Here is a 16,118-nt window from a genome sequence, read left to right as displayed (position 1 = left end):
ACACCCCAGTAGTCGTGACCTTTGACCCGCTCCTGACCTCACATCCCACTCTACATCCAGTCGTGGCCCCGACCGGATGCTTCCCCTTTGAGGGTCACTCCACTCTACTTCGAGTCGCGTCTCCGCTCGGACATGGCCTCCTCCTGGGGTCACCTACGCCCTTGCCGGGCTACCCCTCTGCCCGGGACTTCCCTGCACCAGCACGAGACACAACCATCGTCCACGCTACCACCACCAAGTCGGGAACTTCTGCACCTTGACTCTCTCTCTCTCTCTCTCTCTCTCTCTCTCTCTCTCTCTCTCTCTCTCTCTCTCTCTCTCTCTCTCTCTCTCTCTCTCTCTCTCTCTCTCTCTCGCTCTCTCTCTGAAACTACCATCGTTTACCCAGCGAGCAGATGGAGTTCGGCGACGCTGTGATAGTGATCTGAACGTTGTCTTTGGGCGCCGCGGGGCCAGCGGGGGCCCATGCCAGGCTGGCGACGGTGGGCAGACAGGCGCCGACCTCCACGGTGCCAGAGCCTGCGATCACCTCGCCGGTCGCGGTGGAATACCAGACCAAAACCTGAAGTGCAGTTTCAGACGGTTAGGAATTATGTGGGTTATTGTTTGTATAAATGTTTTTTTGTATGTATGTATATATATTTATATTTATATATAGTGTGTATGTTTATACATTCATTCATATATATATATATATATATATATATATATATATATATATATATATATATATATATATATATATATATATATATATATTTACATATGTATATATTTGTGTGTGCGTGTACATGTATGGGTGTGTTTATTTACATAACTATTTAAAAAAATACATCTGAAATACCCGGATAAAAGACTCACATTGACAGAGGGCGACGCATAGTAAGGGAGTTCCAGCTGGACAGAGAAGGATCCCCTGACAAATCCGTCTTCAAGATCCGCCATGGGTTCCAGGAGCGCGTCTTCATCCAGAGGCAAGTCCGAAGCCACCAGGTCTTGGACGAAGGATTCAACAAGTATCACCTGGCTCCTTGATATCACCTGGAAAGATTGATTGGTCTGCGATGTTCTCCATTTTATTCGATATTCTCCAATTTATTCAACAAGGCGCTGGTTTCGTTCAAGATCAGAAGGGGCAAGGCTGTCCATGTTGCTTTTTCCCACGAATTTCATTCAATATGCCAACATAGTTAATTGTTATTTTATTTGACCTACCCGCATACTCCGCATCGAGTTAAGTACTAATACGCTCTTTTCCATCATTTAATCCATACCCCCTACCATCACCATCCACAATTCCTTCAATTTCAAAAAAACTACACCGTGTCCAATATCAGAAGAAAAATAATAACTGACAACTCACCCCGGAGTCTGGATCACTCGGATTTGGTAAATCTACTTTTTATGCTAATTAGCTGATGCTTGGTGTTTCTATACATGTTTTGCTTTTGATTGCTCATAACACCATTTCATATTTGTTAATGTATTTGCTACCTTCTTCATCACTTTATTACCCTTTTCCCGAAAGAGATTTGGCAAATCGGAGTGCTCCCTGGGTGGAGTTGCCAGTTTGTCTCCTTCCTGCAACTGAGTGTAGATTAGAACCCTTACCTGCAGTCTCATCAGAGCGTGGTTGATGTTGTTGGCCACGAAGAGCACCGGCAGAGACAGGCTAATGTCCCCTCCAGGAGTGCATTCGACAGCGTCCGTCGGGATGACAAGAGAGAGACTGGAGTTCGACTCAGAGTAGTAGACATCGAAGTAGAAGTAGCCCACCGACGGGCGAAGGTTGCCAAGGTGTCCTTGTTGATCGTCTTCGTTCGTGAGAGTTACCTGTTGGAGGAGTGCGAAAATGACGCCATTATTTGTCCTTTGTTCACGTCGTATCGTACTCGTCTTCAAGCTCATGGCAGTCTATGCTATGAAAATATTTATCTAAATTTGCAAACGTTGTTTAGACGCAATGGAAAGTCATATATCGAAAATTATCGACATTCGATAATATAAGTTATACTGAATATGGCAATAATAATATAACCAATAAAAATGGTAATGTTGATGATAATGATAATAATAATGATAATGATAAGAATAGAAAATTATATAATAATAATAACGATAAAAATAATGATAATTATAATAATAACAGACAATAACGGTAAGAACCACAATCATAATATCAATAATAATAAGGAGAAAAAATGGCAATTGCAATAATGATAGTGACTATGCTATTATGATAAAGTAATAACATCAAGAAAAAGGCATAAAAGAATATCAATAATAATGTCAATGACATTCATTTCCAGTCAATAACGGACGCGTAGATCTACCGCCAACCATCCGGCTTACTAATTCCCAACGCTGGTGCTTCGACAGAGCTTACTCTTGCTCTCTACTATTCCTCGTCCTCCACCATTCTTCTCCACCTCTTCAGATATGCCTCTTTTTTTTACCCAGTTCCTCTCCTACGAGCTGCCTTAGAACCCCCCCCCCCTCGCCTCCCCTCCCGCGAGCACCGTAGAAACCGACCTTGAGTTTGCCGCGAGGTTTCACGAGGTGGGGAGGCACGATCACCGAGAAGACACCGTGCTCGTCAGTCACGAAGTCTTTACACGCGGTTTCCACACAGGCTGTTACCTCGACGTCTGGGGCTCCTGATTGGTCTGGGAACCTCGCCTGAATCTGTTGCAATGCCATGGTTGGTATTAGATAGTGATGATGGTGATAGCAGAAGAATAGGAAAATATTAATAATTATGATTAATATTAATAATCATTATTTATGATCATTTTAATAATAATTTTAATAATAAACAGAAATAAAGATGATACTTGTAGTAGTACTGATGATAATAATGATAATTATAAAAATAGTGATAATGAAAATAATGACCATGGCAATTGGGAGACAAATGAATGTATCTACATCTAAGTAAATATATAATTATATAAATGTTTGTGTATCTTTGAGTGGGTGTTTGTCTGTATGTGTGTGTGGCCGTGTGCGTGTCTGTATGTGTGTGTGGCCGTGGGCGTGTCTGTATGTGTGTGTGGCCGTGTGCGTGTCTGTATGTGTGTGTGGCCGTGTGCGTGTATGTGAGTGTGAAATTCCAGGAAATTATTACTATAAACAAGAAATTTTCGGTGTAAAATCTTATGAATAGGTTGATAATGTGGTTACTAGTAATTCTATAAACCCACCACCAATTAACATAATTATGAGCTTTCATGAGAGATGGATCACAAAATGTTCCCTGATTTTATACTTCTATTCTTAAGTTGTTGACACATTTTTGCTTAAACCAAAATTACAAATTCAGTAATTTCTGCACTATATAACTGTCAGCAAAAGAATATTGCATTTATTATGAGATCCAAGAAACCTACGTAGACAGAAATTTGAATCTTTCCTTCCTATGAATTTTATTAAAACCTCTATCAAAAGGGCATACAAGATATCAAAATCTGATCTAATATTATCAAAGAAATTTACTCCGCTACTGACGTCCTAAAAAGGATTGGCTTTCCCTTTTTATTCAGAGGTCCATCATACATACCTTAAATAACATCTTTGTAAACAGAGAACTAGAACAACTTGGGATCAAAGTAATATAAAAGTATAATTTACGTAAACACCCCATTCTATGTATGGGCTGTTTACGTATTAGAAGAAAACTGCTGAGCCTCGTGAACGAAGTATTTCAGCTGTAGATTTAAGTCCTTTTCATTTCCAGAAACACCATTGTCACTTCAAACTCAAGGACAAAATTCATAAGCTACCATGTTCATCTGTTGTCTCTCTCTTTCCCTCTCTTTCCTTCTCTCTCTATATATGTGTGTGTGTATGTGTGTGTGTGCACGCACGCACACGCACACACACACACACACACACGCGCGCGCGCGCGCATATTCATCTATCTATAATCATATTTATCTTTCTCTCTCTCTCTCTCTCTCTCTCTCTCTTTCTCTCTCTCTCTCTCTCTCTCTCTCTCTCTCTCTCTCTCTCTCTCTCTCTCTATATATATATATATATATATATATATATATATATATATATACATATATACATATTTATATATATATATATATATATATATATATATATATATATATATATATATATATATATATATATCTTGGACATACACACGTACTTTATGAACGTACACACTCTCACGCGCAAATCACTTGCACAAATAGATACGTGTATACAAGAACAGCTCGTCCGAGTGCGAGCGCAACCGCCAGGGCCAACCTGCATCTCGAGGGGCAAGCCCGGCTTGGCATCCTTCCCTCGGCTAATCCACGCGAAGGACAGGCGTTGGGAGGCCAGCTTGACGGTCGCGGCGCCTGAGGCCATGTGTCCGGTGCCTTCCTCGGTGATGTCAGCTGTCAGAGCAAGGCCGTGTACGTAATGGGACCCTGTGTCGATGAGGCTGGTGTCCACCTCGACGTCCGTGCACCCGCTGAAGGTCTGCGGGCGAAGGAGGAGCTCTCTGAAGGGGCGCTCGAGGGGGAGCGGGAAGGGCGGGAGAGCAAGGGCGAGGCGGGGGATAAACAGCCTACATACAAGGATACTGACTGAGCGTTAGATCACCTAAATCTTTTGATACTGACTGGTAGGGAGACAACCTATATATACTGTTAATGACAGATCAGTGGATATATACATACTGAATTTGATAGCTAGCATAAATATCGAGACTGATAGATAGGGAGATAACATGGGCATTTTAATATCAATAGATCGATAGTTAAGTGTTCTATATCATTATATCGATGGATACCTGTATTGACAATAAGGCATGTCGACGACTTAAGGTGGATACTTAACCATATTAATACTTACATATACCAGGAAATAGGTATCCTAAGTCAAATGAATGTATAAACACAATTACAAATGCATATAGACAATCTCCGGTTCATTCTTAAGAGTTAGGAAAAGAGAAAAAAGGAAAGGATGAAGAAACAGAGGTGGATCATATATAATTCCTTAACAAACAGGTAAAATGATAGGCAAACATATGAAAAAGCAAGGAAACCAAATAATTTTCCAGACTCAGAGGGAAAAGCTACTCTTTCCGAATGCACAAAGGAATGGGAAGATAGTGTTTCAATAAAAAACAAAAATCCATGTAACCTATACTTTCTATACACCATTCACTCCACAGTTTAGAACCGGTTACCAAAGACTGAATTTGGTCAGTGTTGAGATTTCCGTTATAATCATTGCTATCGACATTATCAATACCAGAAGCAATACCAGCCTACGTACCGGGATAGGAATGACAAGAGCGTCATCCCTTTGGTCGCCTTCGTAATAATAGTACATAAGCGTCTTCACAAAGAGATTACCACTGCCTGTTACGGGTTGCCCATACGTGTAACTGTATGAAAAGAAAGAAGATACATCCTGTAAAATTCGTAATAATAGTATCTGTTCTTCTCAGAGGGATTGCCACTGCCTATTGCAGGTTGCTTATACAAGTAACGGTGTTGAAGAACAAGGCAACAGATCCTGTGGTATAAAAATAGGATACGAAAAAGGCACTTGCATTCAGTATACATAAAAATACTTTCACAGTATATAAAAATGCACACAGTACATCAAGAATACTTTCATACAGTATATAAAAAAAAACACAAGCGCACAATATATATATATATATATATATATATATATATATATATATATATATATATATATATATATATATAAACTAGCAGTCTCAAAGAGCGCATACCTCCGCCAATGTAATATGGTCAATGATACAATAAAAATATTCATACTTGAGGAATTACTTTATAATGATCTCTTTCTCAAGTACACTGGTAACATCCGTAAACATAATCTCCTTGGCGGAGGTAATAAATGTAATGATGATAACAATAGTTACCCCTGTAATTAGGATTAACATGCAATCATTAAAAAAAAAATCCTGGATCTGGATCACCACCAAAATTCCAGTTAGGCTAAGACACACCTCTGGAAAGGATCTGTTCATAACTGTTTAAGCTGCATTTGCATTAAGGGTAATTCATGCACTCATCAAAAATTCTAAAGATCATGATCCGGATCCAGCCAAAGACACGCTTCTGGTAAAAATATATGAATATATATATATATATATATATATATATATATATATATATATATATATATATATATATATATATATATATATATATATATACCAACAAACAAACTAACCAACGCTACCAAAAACATGACTTCCTTGGTGGATGTAAAAACACCTGGATACAGTGTATATAAAAAACACTTGCACACAGCATATGTTGACAAAAGAAACACGTTCACTATATAAGAAAGCACGTACAGTATATAAAAAAACACGTTCGCCGTATATAAAGAATAACACTTGCATACAGTATATAACAAATGAAATTGCTATGAGGTTCTCGTAACAATTTAACAGGAAAAGGAAACATTATGGAAACAGATGGGTGGTGAAATGAACTGGAAGTGACATACGTGTAAGAGTTTTGGGAAAATAGATATCACTAGAATTTTATGCGGAATTCTGAATGTAACGTTATATTAATTTTACGCATGGACATTTTGGATCACCTCAGAATTATATATGAAATGAGCTTTTCGAAATAGTTGCATGCCTGGTGAGTCCTGTAACGAATAGTTATATCAGTAATTATAATAGATAAATAGATATAATAATTATAATGATTTGTATAATTGAACATATAATGGATAATAATGGTGATAATGATAATAATAAGGATAATAATGAGGATAATTATAATAGTAATAAATGTTATTATCATTATTATCTTCAATACTGTTATCATTATCATTCTTATTATAATTATTATCGTTATTATCATCATTGTATTCAATGTTTTATCATTATCATTACTACTACTTTTATAATAGTTTTTGCTAATATCATTATGATGACTACCACTATTATTGTTATTATTATCATTATTAATATTATTACTATCACTATCATTATTAGTATCTTATTATTATTATGTCTCATTGTTACTTTATCATCATTATTGTTATCATTATCGTTATCTTTTTCATGATATTATTATTATTATTATTATTTATTTCATAGCATTGTTATTGTCATTTTACTATCATTATAATAATTATAATAATAAGAAGAATGGAAATCATAAATCATTAACAGTAAAGATTATGATAATAACAAAGATAATAGTAATGATAATGACAGTAACAGTAATACAAATTGTCATAGCAAATAATATTATCGAAAGTAATAACAATATGAAGAATGAATATGAAAATTATTATAAACCTGATAGTAAGAGTAACAATAAGTAATAAAACTATAGGTAGTTGTAGTAGTGGTAGTAGCAAAAGATGCAGCAGTAGTAGTTGATAATACTAATAGTAATAATAATAATAATAATAATAATTACAGTAACAATAACAAATCACCAAAAAATATAATTATAATGAAGATAACAGTAATACTAATAGCAATATCAACAATAATATTAATAAAATAACAATGCCAATAGCAACAAAACAGCAACAACAACAGCCCAAGAACAACAATAACGCTACCAAACTGCATAGCAATTGCCACTTACTCAGCACAGACTTCAATCGTGATCAAGTCCTGAGTGACAAGCGTGTAAGGTGGAAGGTTGAGAGTGACCTCGAATCTCGGTAGTACGTATGGCTCGACCTTGAAGTCCTGGGTTGTAACACGTCCTCCAGTTCTCACGTGGATTGTGTACGCTCCCTGGGGATGTATGAGTTTTTGTTGAAGTGATGTATTTTAGATGGAGTGAATTATGAAATGATTTTGGGTTGATGGAACAATGAATGAAAACTATGCTATTTTTTTTTTTTTTTTTTTTTTTTTACTTTTTTTTAATGATGCCTTTTAGATGGAGTGCATTATGATATATATATATATATATATATATATATATATATATATATATATATATATATATATTTTTTTTTTTTGTATTTTTCTTTTTCTTTTTTCTTTCTTTTCTTTTTCTTTTTCTTTTTTTTTCTTTCTTTCTTTCTTTCTTATGATGCCTTTTAGATGGAGTGAATTAAGAAATATTTTTTGGTTGATGGAATGAAAACGTATGATTGGTGTTTTTTTGAAACAATGTATTTGTTGATGAAGCGAATTGTGAAATGATTTTTGGCTGATGAGACGGTGTGTGGAAAGTTGCATGAAAGGATGTACGGTATGCCTAATGAAAAGATACATAACTGCTGAAAACATGTTGACTAAAACGTTATATGACATGAAAAGATGCATGACTGATGCAAAATGTATGACATGATTTTCATATAATCTGAATATAGACGGGTAAGTAAGTAAGTAAGCTTTGCACATTTTCATCACTGTGACCAAGATGTCTAGCTTCTCAAAGCGTCTGCTACCCATCACGCTCTGGGCTTCCGGTACTGGGATAAGCCGCGCCGGGTCCCTTGCACTGGCAAAGACCAGAGCCGGGCAGTCAGAACCGGGATGAACACAAAAAGGGAATTGTACACCGAGAATGAGTATCAAACCTATATAGGATCCTATGTATGACTGATGAAATGGTGTATCAAGAGATGAATGGTTGATGAAAATGTTTGCATGGCAAGATGTTTGAATGCTGATGAAAAGATACATTATTAGCAACATCCCCTCTGATAATCACTGAAGGCTCCGCCGCTCCATGCACGACTCGGAATGAGCAGAGCTGAACCGCCTGAACCCCGCGCCCCATAACACTGACCTCCTGCACGTGCTCGGCCAGCGGGAACTCGAGCTGCACGAGGCCGCGGCTGTTGCTGACGTTGAGCCACTGCACCAGCCGCGTCTCCGTCGGCGAGGTTACCCACACCTCGTCCAGGTCCTCGTAGGAGATGGCGGCCCTCTCGCCCTCGACGCTCAGCACGCGGAACTTCACCGACTGCCCCTCCTCGTACAGGTACTTGTCCGTCTGCACGAAAGTCCTGCCGACGGAGACGAGGCGGATCCTCAGCTCCTTAGACACGAGGACCTCGCCGATGCTCCCCTCGATGAGAAGGACGTCATAGGCGTCGCCGCCGTCAGGCACGGGGAATTCCACACACACGTGATTGGCCGACACTGAAGTGAGAATAGAAAAGGTGAAATAATGTTGATGAGAAGAAGGCAATGGTGATAATGATAAGAGGTATAATGGTTGCGATAGCGGGGAATATTGTAACAGTGATGATAATGATAAGAAATTTGATGATATTGATATGGATATATTAATAGCAGCATTAATGAGAAGTATGATGATAAGGTTAAAGTAACAACTGCAATGGAAAGAAACATGATAACGATGATAAAACTACAGTGATAGTAATGATAATAAGGATAAATTATGATACCAATAATGATAGAAAGACACCAAGTGTTGTGTCCCATACTTTCTTTTTTGTAAAAATTATATGAAACGTTTTCATAGATATCTACTTGCCGCAGCCATGTATATATGAGAATTGAGCAACATTAGGTTAATTAGAAAAAAATAGAAGAAAGGTTGTTTGTTTCCATTCTATATTGTTTCATGTATTGAAATAAACACATAGGGATTTCTGGAGTATTATTGAAGGACGGAACCAAGACCATGCGTTATTTTTCTTTATAGGAAATCGATAGCTGTTTGTAGCTTTAATTTTAAGTCTATGCATATATTATAGAACATTTGTGTGCGTGTATCTCTGCCCATGTACCTGTGTGTGGGGAGGGAGGGGAAGGGGGGAGGTCTGTGTCCATGTGCTTGCTCTTGTGTGTATTTGTCTGTCTATATCCATGATCTACCTTGTGTGTGCGTGTGTGTGTGTGTGTGTGTGTGTGTGTGTGTGTGTGTGTGTGTGTGTGTGCGTGTGTGTGTACTAGCGTTTTCGTGCAACCAGAGCAACGAACCTGTCTCAACAACCGTGACGTGAACCTCGTCCTTCTCGACCATCATCGTCAAGGTGAGGTTGACCGAGATAGGCGGGTCGTCCTCGAGGAAGACACACACGGTCGACTGGCCTCCCCGCACGAACACCTTGGGCACCGTGATCAAGTACGCGCTGGAAGGGAGAAGGGACCATCCGGGTAGTTATGGTGTGGCTTGGTTGCACACACACGCAGGCACTCATACATTCAAACATATGCGGTTGGATGTAGGCGCAGATACAGGCACGCGTACACATAGACACAAACCGACACGCACGCACACACAGATACAAACCGACACGTACGCATATACATCCACAAACCGACACGCACGCACACAGACACAAACCGACGCGCACACAAATACACACATATACACACAGACACGTACGCGAACACAAACACAGCACTCAAGTACACATGCAAACCAGCATTGTTTCGTTATTCATTTATATTTCATTTAGTACGTATAATATGAAAAAGTTCTTGTTATTTATCCATTCTTTATGATGAAAATCTAAACAGGTTTGGTCACAAAAATAGAGGAAAAGATTGAATAGTGAAATGCCCTTAAAAGGAAAGCGCCAAGAGGAAACAAACAGGAAAGCAAGACAAACAAGGAAAGAAACAAAACTGTAGTAAGGAAAGCAAAGACAAAAACAAAGACGAGAGAGGTAATAAGGAGAAAAAGGACAAAAGAACAAGAATAACGCCAGGCAAGAAAGGAAGACGAGGAAGAGGAACAAAAACAAGATAAACCGGAAAGAAAGACACGAAAACAACAACAAAATAAAGAGAGAAATCAACACGACAAACAGAAAGAAAACGAGATGTTTATCATATTAAATAAATAAGATAGAATAATCACACCGAACAAGAGGAACCGGAAGGGAAAAGAGAACCTCAAGAAAGAACCAAGCAACAAGCACGACCTCCCCCCCCCCTTTATCCCAACCAACACCCCCACCCCCAAGCACGACCCCCCTTCATCCCCAACTCCCCCCTCCCAACTCCCCCTCCCCCATACCCTCAACCACGACCCAACCCCCCTCCTCCCCCCCCCCCCCCAAGCACGACCCCCCCCCTCCATCCCCACCAACTCCCCCCCAGCCACTCACTCCGAGCAATCCCATCCGACGGGACAGCACTCCCAGACGGAGGCGATCGGCCTGCAGGCGGGGCTGGGCGGCGACCTGCAAACCTCCGGCTCCTCGCACTCTATCACGGGGACCGGGTCGCCCTTGGTGCAGCGGCAGGTCTGGCAGAAGTCCTTCGTCTGCCACGACTCCCCGACGCCGTAGTAGCGACCGTCAACCTGGCAGGTCGTGCTGCGTGAAAGGGAAGGGAGACACGATGTAGGTATATATGTGTTTGTTTAAATATACATATATATATATATATATATATATATATATATATATATATATATATATATATATATATATATATACATATATATGTGTGTGTGTGTGTGTGTGTGTGTGTGTGTGTGTGTGTGTGTGTGTGTGTGTGTGTGTGTGTGTGTGTGTGTGTGTGTGTGTGTGTATTATATATATATATATATATATATATATATATATATATATATATATATATATATATATATACATACATACATACATATATATATATATATATATATACATATACATAAATACATACATATATATATATATATATATATACATATATATATATATATATATATATATATATAAACATGTATATACATGTATATACATGTATCTATCTATCTATCTATCTATCTATATATATATATATATATATATACATATATATATATATATATATATATATATATATATATATATACATATATATATTCATATATATATATATATATATATATATATATATTCTTATATATATTCATATATATATATTCTTATATATATTCATATATATATATATATATATATATATATATATATATATATATATATATATATATATATACACACACATATATATATATATATTCATATATATATATATATATATATATATATATATATATATATATATATATATATATATATATAATATATATATATATATATATATATATATATATATATACATGTATATATATAAATATATATATATATATTAATTTATATATATATAAATATATATATATATATATATATATATATATCAATTTATATATATATATATATATTTATTTATTTATCAATTTATATATTTACATGTATATATATATATATATATATATATATATATATATATATGTATATATATATGTATATATATATATATATGTATATATATATATATATATATATATATATATATATATGTCGAGATCATTATTTATTCGACATTTAAATGGTGCTCTGTCTCTGATTTGTAAGATGCACGTTCGTCACTGAAACATTTGTTTACATAATCATATATCTGAAGGCATTTCAGTGCAGCAGAATTTATTTAACGATTTCTTGTCAGACGAGTCCTGTCCTTACTCCTGTAAACAGGTAAGCTGAGTGTTGGTTGTTAGTCACATTTTACCCTCATATAATAGATTTTACTTCTTGATATGTGTATTAACGTAATTGTTAAATCCATTTGTATTGAAATATGATAATTGAGACGAGTCCCGTCCTTACTCGTGTAAACAGAGAGGCGAAATGGAAAATGCGGCGAGAACAAGGCATTAGACAAGCACCATGGCGGTGCTTGTCTAATGCCTTGTTGCTAGGGGACAGATTTTGTTACTCATTTAGTTATTCTAGTGGTACGTGGATACTCTACGGGAGTAGTCGCAGGTGACAGTTCCGATGGTATCAGTGAATAGAATGAGAAGTATATTATTTATTAGAGGGAAGTGAAAGAGAGGAAAATGGTATAGATGAAAGGAAGGGAAATGATCGGCTCCTGTCCTAGGTAAAATCATGAAAAGAACACGGTTAGACTGTGTTAGGGCCTCGACTTCGTCTCACGTGTATTTTTTATTATGTTTATTAAGATGTCATCGATTTCTAATTAATAGGAAAACGGAGGGTATCAAATGATCATGTGTATCACTAAGATTTACAGATTGATATGCCATTTGTTTACTGCTTGTTTACTGAATAAAATTATTAAGGGTTAAAAATGTTTCTATGACGGTTAAAATTTGACACACAACCAATGAATGAATTCATTCCCACACCCACGAGCTTTAAAGACCGGTAGATTATGCAACCAATTGATATCAGGATACGGTTTCTAATTTCGGGGTGCCTCCTTGTTTAAACCAAAACCTCTCATGAACCGTGATTATGTTGACAAATGTCGAAAGGCATGAATGAGAACGAATATCTTCACAATACAACAGATGTATTTACCCGGTTTCGATTATTTCTTCGTCAAATACATATCTCTTGCATTGTGAAAATATTCGTTCTCATCCATACCTCTCCACATTCAAACCCTCTCCTTCCCTCTCACCTGTTACAGTGGTAAGCTGGGCAACATTCGCCTTCCCTCTCCACTTCTTCGCAATCTCTGTGTGGCGGCTGTATGCAGAATAGTCTGTAGCACCGCACGTAGGCCCCGTCGATGGAGAAAAGACACGCGCATCTCTCGCATCCGTCGACCCAAGTGTCTCCGATCGGGTGTACGACGCCGGTCTCCAGAGTGCAGTTTCTGTAAGATTCGTTTTATCTAGTTGTTATCATCCTTATTGTTATATTTTTGATGTTGCAGTTGTTTTTTATTATGATTGATACTGTAATTGATTTTATTGTTGTTGATATTGCAATTGTTTTTATAATTGTTGATATTGCAATTGTTTTTATTATTGTTGATATTGCAATTGTTTTATTATTGTTGATATTGCAGTTATTATTATTGTTGATATTGCAATTGTTTTTATATTTGTTGATATTACAATTGTTTTTATTATTGTTGATATTGCAATTGTTTTTATTATTGTTGATATTGCAGTTATTATTATTGTTGATATTGCAATTGTTTTATTATTGTTGATATTGCATTTTTTGTTATTGTTGATATTGCAAATATTTTTATAATTGTTGATATTACAATTGTTTTTATTATTTTTGATATTGCAATTGTTTTATTATTGTTGATATTGCAATTGTTTTTATTATGGTTGATATTTCAATTGGTTTTATTATTATATTTTAATTTTTATTATCATAATGATAATGATTACCAATATTATTATCATTAAAAATATTGTTATTATAGATATCATAATCATCATTGCTATTATATTGTGAATATTTCAATAGTTTTTATCACTACCAATATCGATATTGTTATTATTATTATTACTATCATCGTTATTGCAATTTCTATTGTCATTGGTTTTATTATTATTAACATCATTATTATTGTTATGATCATCATTTTTATCATTGGTATTGTTATTACGTTATCATGATGATAACTATAATTACCATTATCAATTCTAACACTATTATTATCATGCTTATCATTATTATTATCATTATCAATATCAATATTTTTATTATTATTTATATGAACATCATTTTGTCAATACACTTATCATGAAAAATATCATCATCATAATTACCATATTATCATTATCGTTCTTATTATTGCTAGGACTTTATCGTTGTTATTATCTTAATTATATTTTTTTATTATTATTGATATGATCCTTTCATTAATACAATTGCCGTGGAAATTATATTTGATTTTATCAATATCGTTACTATAATCATTCTTACCATTATCATTTTTATTTACTTCATTATTATTGTTATCATTATTATTGCTGTTATCATCATTAGCATTACATTTATCATATTCATTATCACCATTATCGTAACTATCATCATTATCTTTATATTTAACATTACTGCTATGCTTGGATATGTTAGGAAGCTAAACAATGATAATAATAATAATGATAATGATAATAATAATAATGGTAATAATGATAATGATAATAATAACAATAAATGTATAAATAAATAAATGAATAAATAAAAACATTGAAGAAATATATCTCGGACTCACGTCGGCCTATCACCGCAGATCCACTGGGAGCAGCACGTACCAGGCACTTCGGTACAGTTCTCATCTTCATCTGGTACATTACAGATCCCTGGACAGAAGGCAGGTGAGTCTTCTTGCACACCGCCACTGTATGTGAGGAAAATCAGTGGTAAGTTTTATATGTTCCGGTTGTGGACAAACTTTCGTTAAGTAAAAATAGGTAGATACATTATTCAGACAGATAGATAGTTAGGGAGATGAATAGATCAATAGATAAATATGTGTATGGATGTGTATGCATGTATATTTGAGAACTGTAGAGGGAGATTTACATACCTAATGCAGATAAACAGACGGATGGAAGGAAAAAGAGAGAAAGAGAGAGACAGACAGAGACCGAAACAGACCGACAGATAGAGAAAAGAACGAGAATTTCTTACGCTTTGATAGCCTTACAGTTTTGAAAAGAGTGTACCAATAACAAATGGCCTTCCTGAAACAATGTGATCAGCTTGACGGCTCAAAGATATGACTCCGCAATAGGAATGTCCTTGTACATCAAGATACTAATAGACAGAAGAATGAATATATAGATACAAATAGATGGATAGAGATATTTTCAGATACATAAATAGATAAATATAAATTGATGGATAGATCCAGATAGGTAGATAGATAGACAGATAGATCGATCGGTAGACAGATAACTAGAAAAAGATAGAGAGTGAGAGATGAATGAATATACAAATACAGTATCCACACACAACACACACATACACATGCACACTAACGTGCTTGTATAGAAAATTATCAATTAATGAAGGGAAAAAAAATAATAATCCATCAATCAACACATGTTTCCCAGGAATTCTAATTAGAAAATAACATCCAAACTTCCTCATTAAAAGACGTACACCATTTAAAGGAAAAACCTCAATGAATCTTACCTTCCCATGGGGTCGACAAAACCCCCATCGACGTCGGCCGCTTTAAAAAGGAGGGGAAATTGGGTTTACAAAATGTTCAGTTGATGTTAGAATATCTGATATAAAATTGTTTGATGTGTAATGAAATAGCTTAATAGGCAGTCTATAGGATATATAATACAATATCCTCCACTGGAATATATTGTAGAGTGATATATCTAGTG

General features: G+C 35.7%; 1 protein-coding gene across 1 annotated transcript in view; it reads right to left on the bottom strand.

The window, feature by feature from the left end:
- Positions 1 to 16,056, bottom strand: part of LOC113808062 (alpha-2-macroglobulin-like protein 1) — a 29,131-nt gene extending 13,075 nt beyond the window's left edge. Inside the window, exons 1-13 of the mRNA XM_070115513.1 lie at positions 15,916 to 16,056; positions 14,990 to 15,115; positions 13,427 to 13,624; positions 11,074 to 11,283; positions 9,938 to 10,089; positions 8,775 to 9,130; positions 7,611 to 7,765; positions 5,284 to 5,395; positions 4,261 to 4,479; positions 2,533 to 2,685; positions 1,612 to 1,833; positions 862 to 1,041; positions 385 to 562 (exon numbers count right to left, since the gene is read on the bottom strand). Coding sequence (XP_069971614.1) covers positions 385 to 562; positions 862 to 1,041; positions 1,612 to 1,833; positions 2,533 to 2,685; positions 4,261 to 4,479; positions 5,284 to 5,395; positions 7,611 to 7,765; positions 8,775 to 9,130; positions 9,938 to 10,089; positions 11,074 to 11,283; positions 13,427 to 13,624; positions 14,990 to 15,115; positions 15,916 to 15,923 — 2,269 coding nt within the window. The 5' untranslated portion in view covers positions 15,924 to 16,056. The remainder of the gene's footprint in view (positions 1 to 384; positions 563 to 861; positions 1,042 to 1,611; positions 1,834 to 2,532; positions 2,686 to 4,260; positions 4,480 to 5,283; positions 5,396 to 7,610; positions 7,766 to 8,774; positions 9,131 to 9,937; positions 10,090 to 11,073; positions 11,284 to 13,426; positions 13,625 to 14,989; positions 15,116 to 15,915) is intronic.
- Between the last annotated feature and the right edge of the window lie 62 nt (positions 16,057 to 16,118).

This window comes from Penaeus vannamei, chromosome 37, assembly GCF_042767895.1.
Source record: "Penaeus vannamei isolate JL-2024 chromosome 37, ASM4276789v1, whole genome shotgun sequence".
Classification (NCBI taxonomy): Eukaryota; Metazoa; Arthropoda; class Malacostraca; order Decapoda; family Penaeidae; genus Penaeus; species Penaeus vannamei.
The sequence above is the reverse complement of the archived record's forward strand: the minus strand, read 5'-3'. Positions and strand labels throughout refer to the sequence as shown.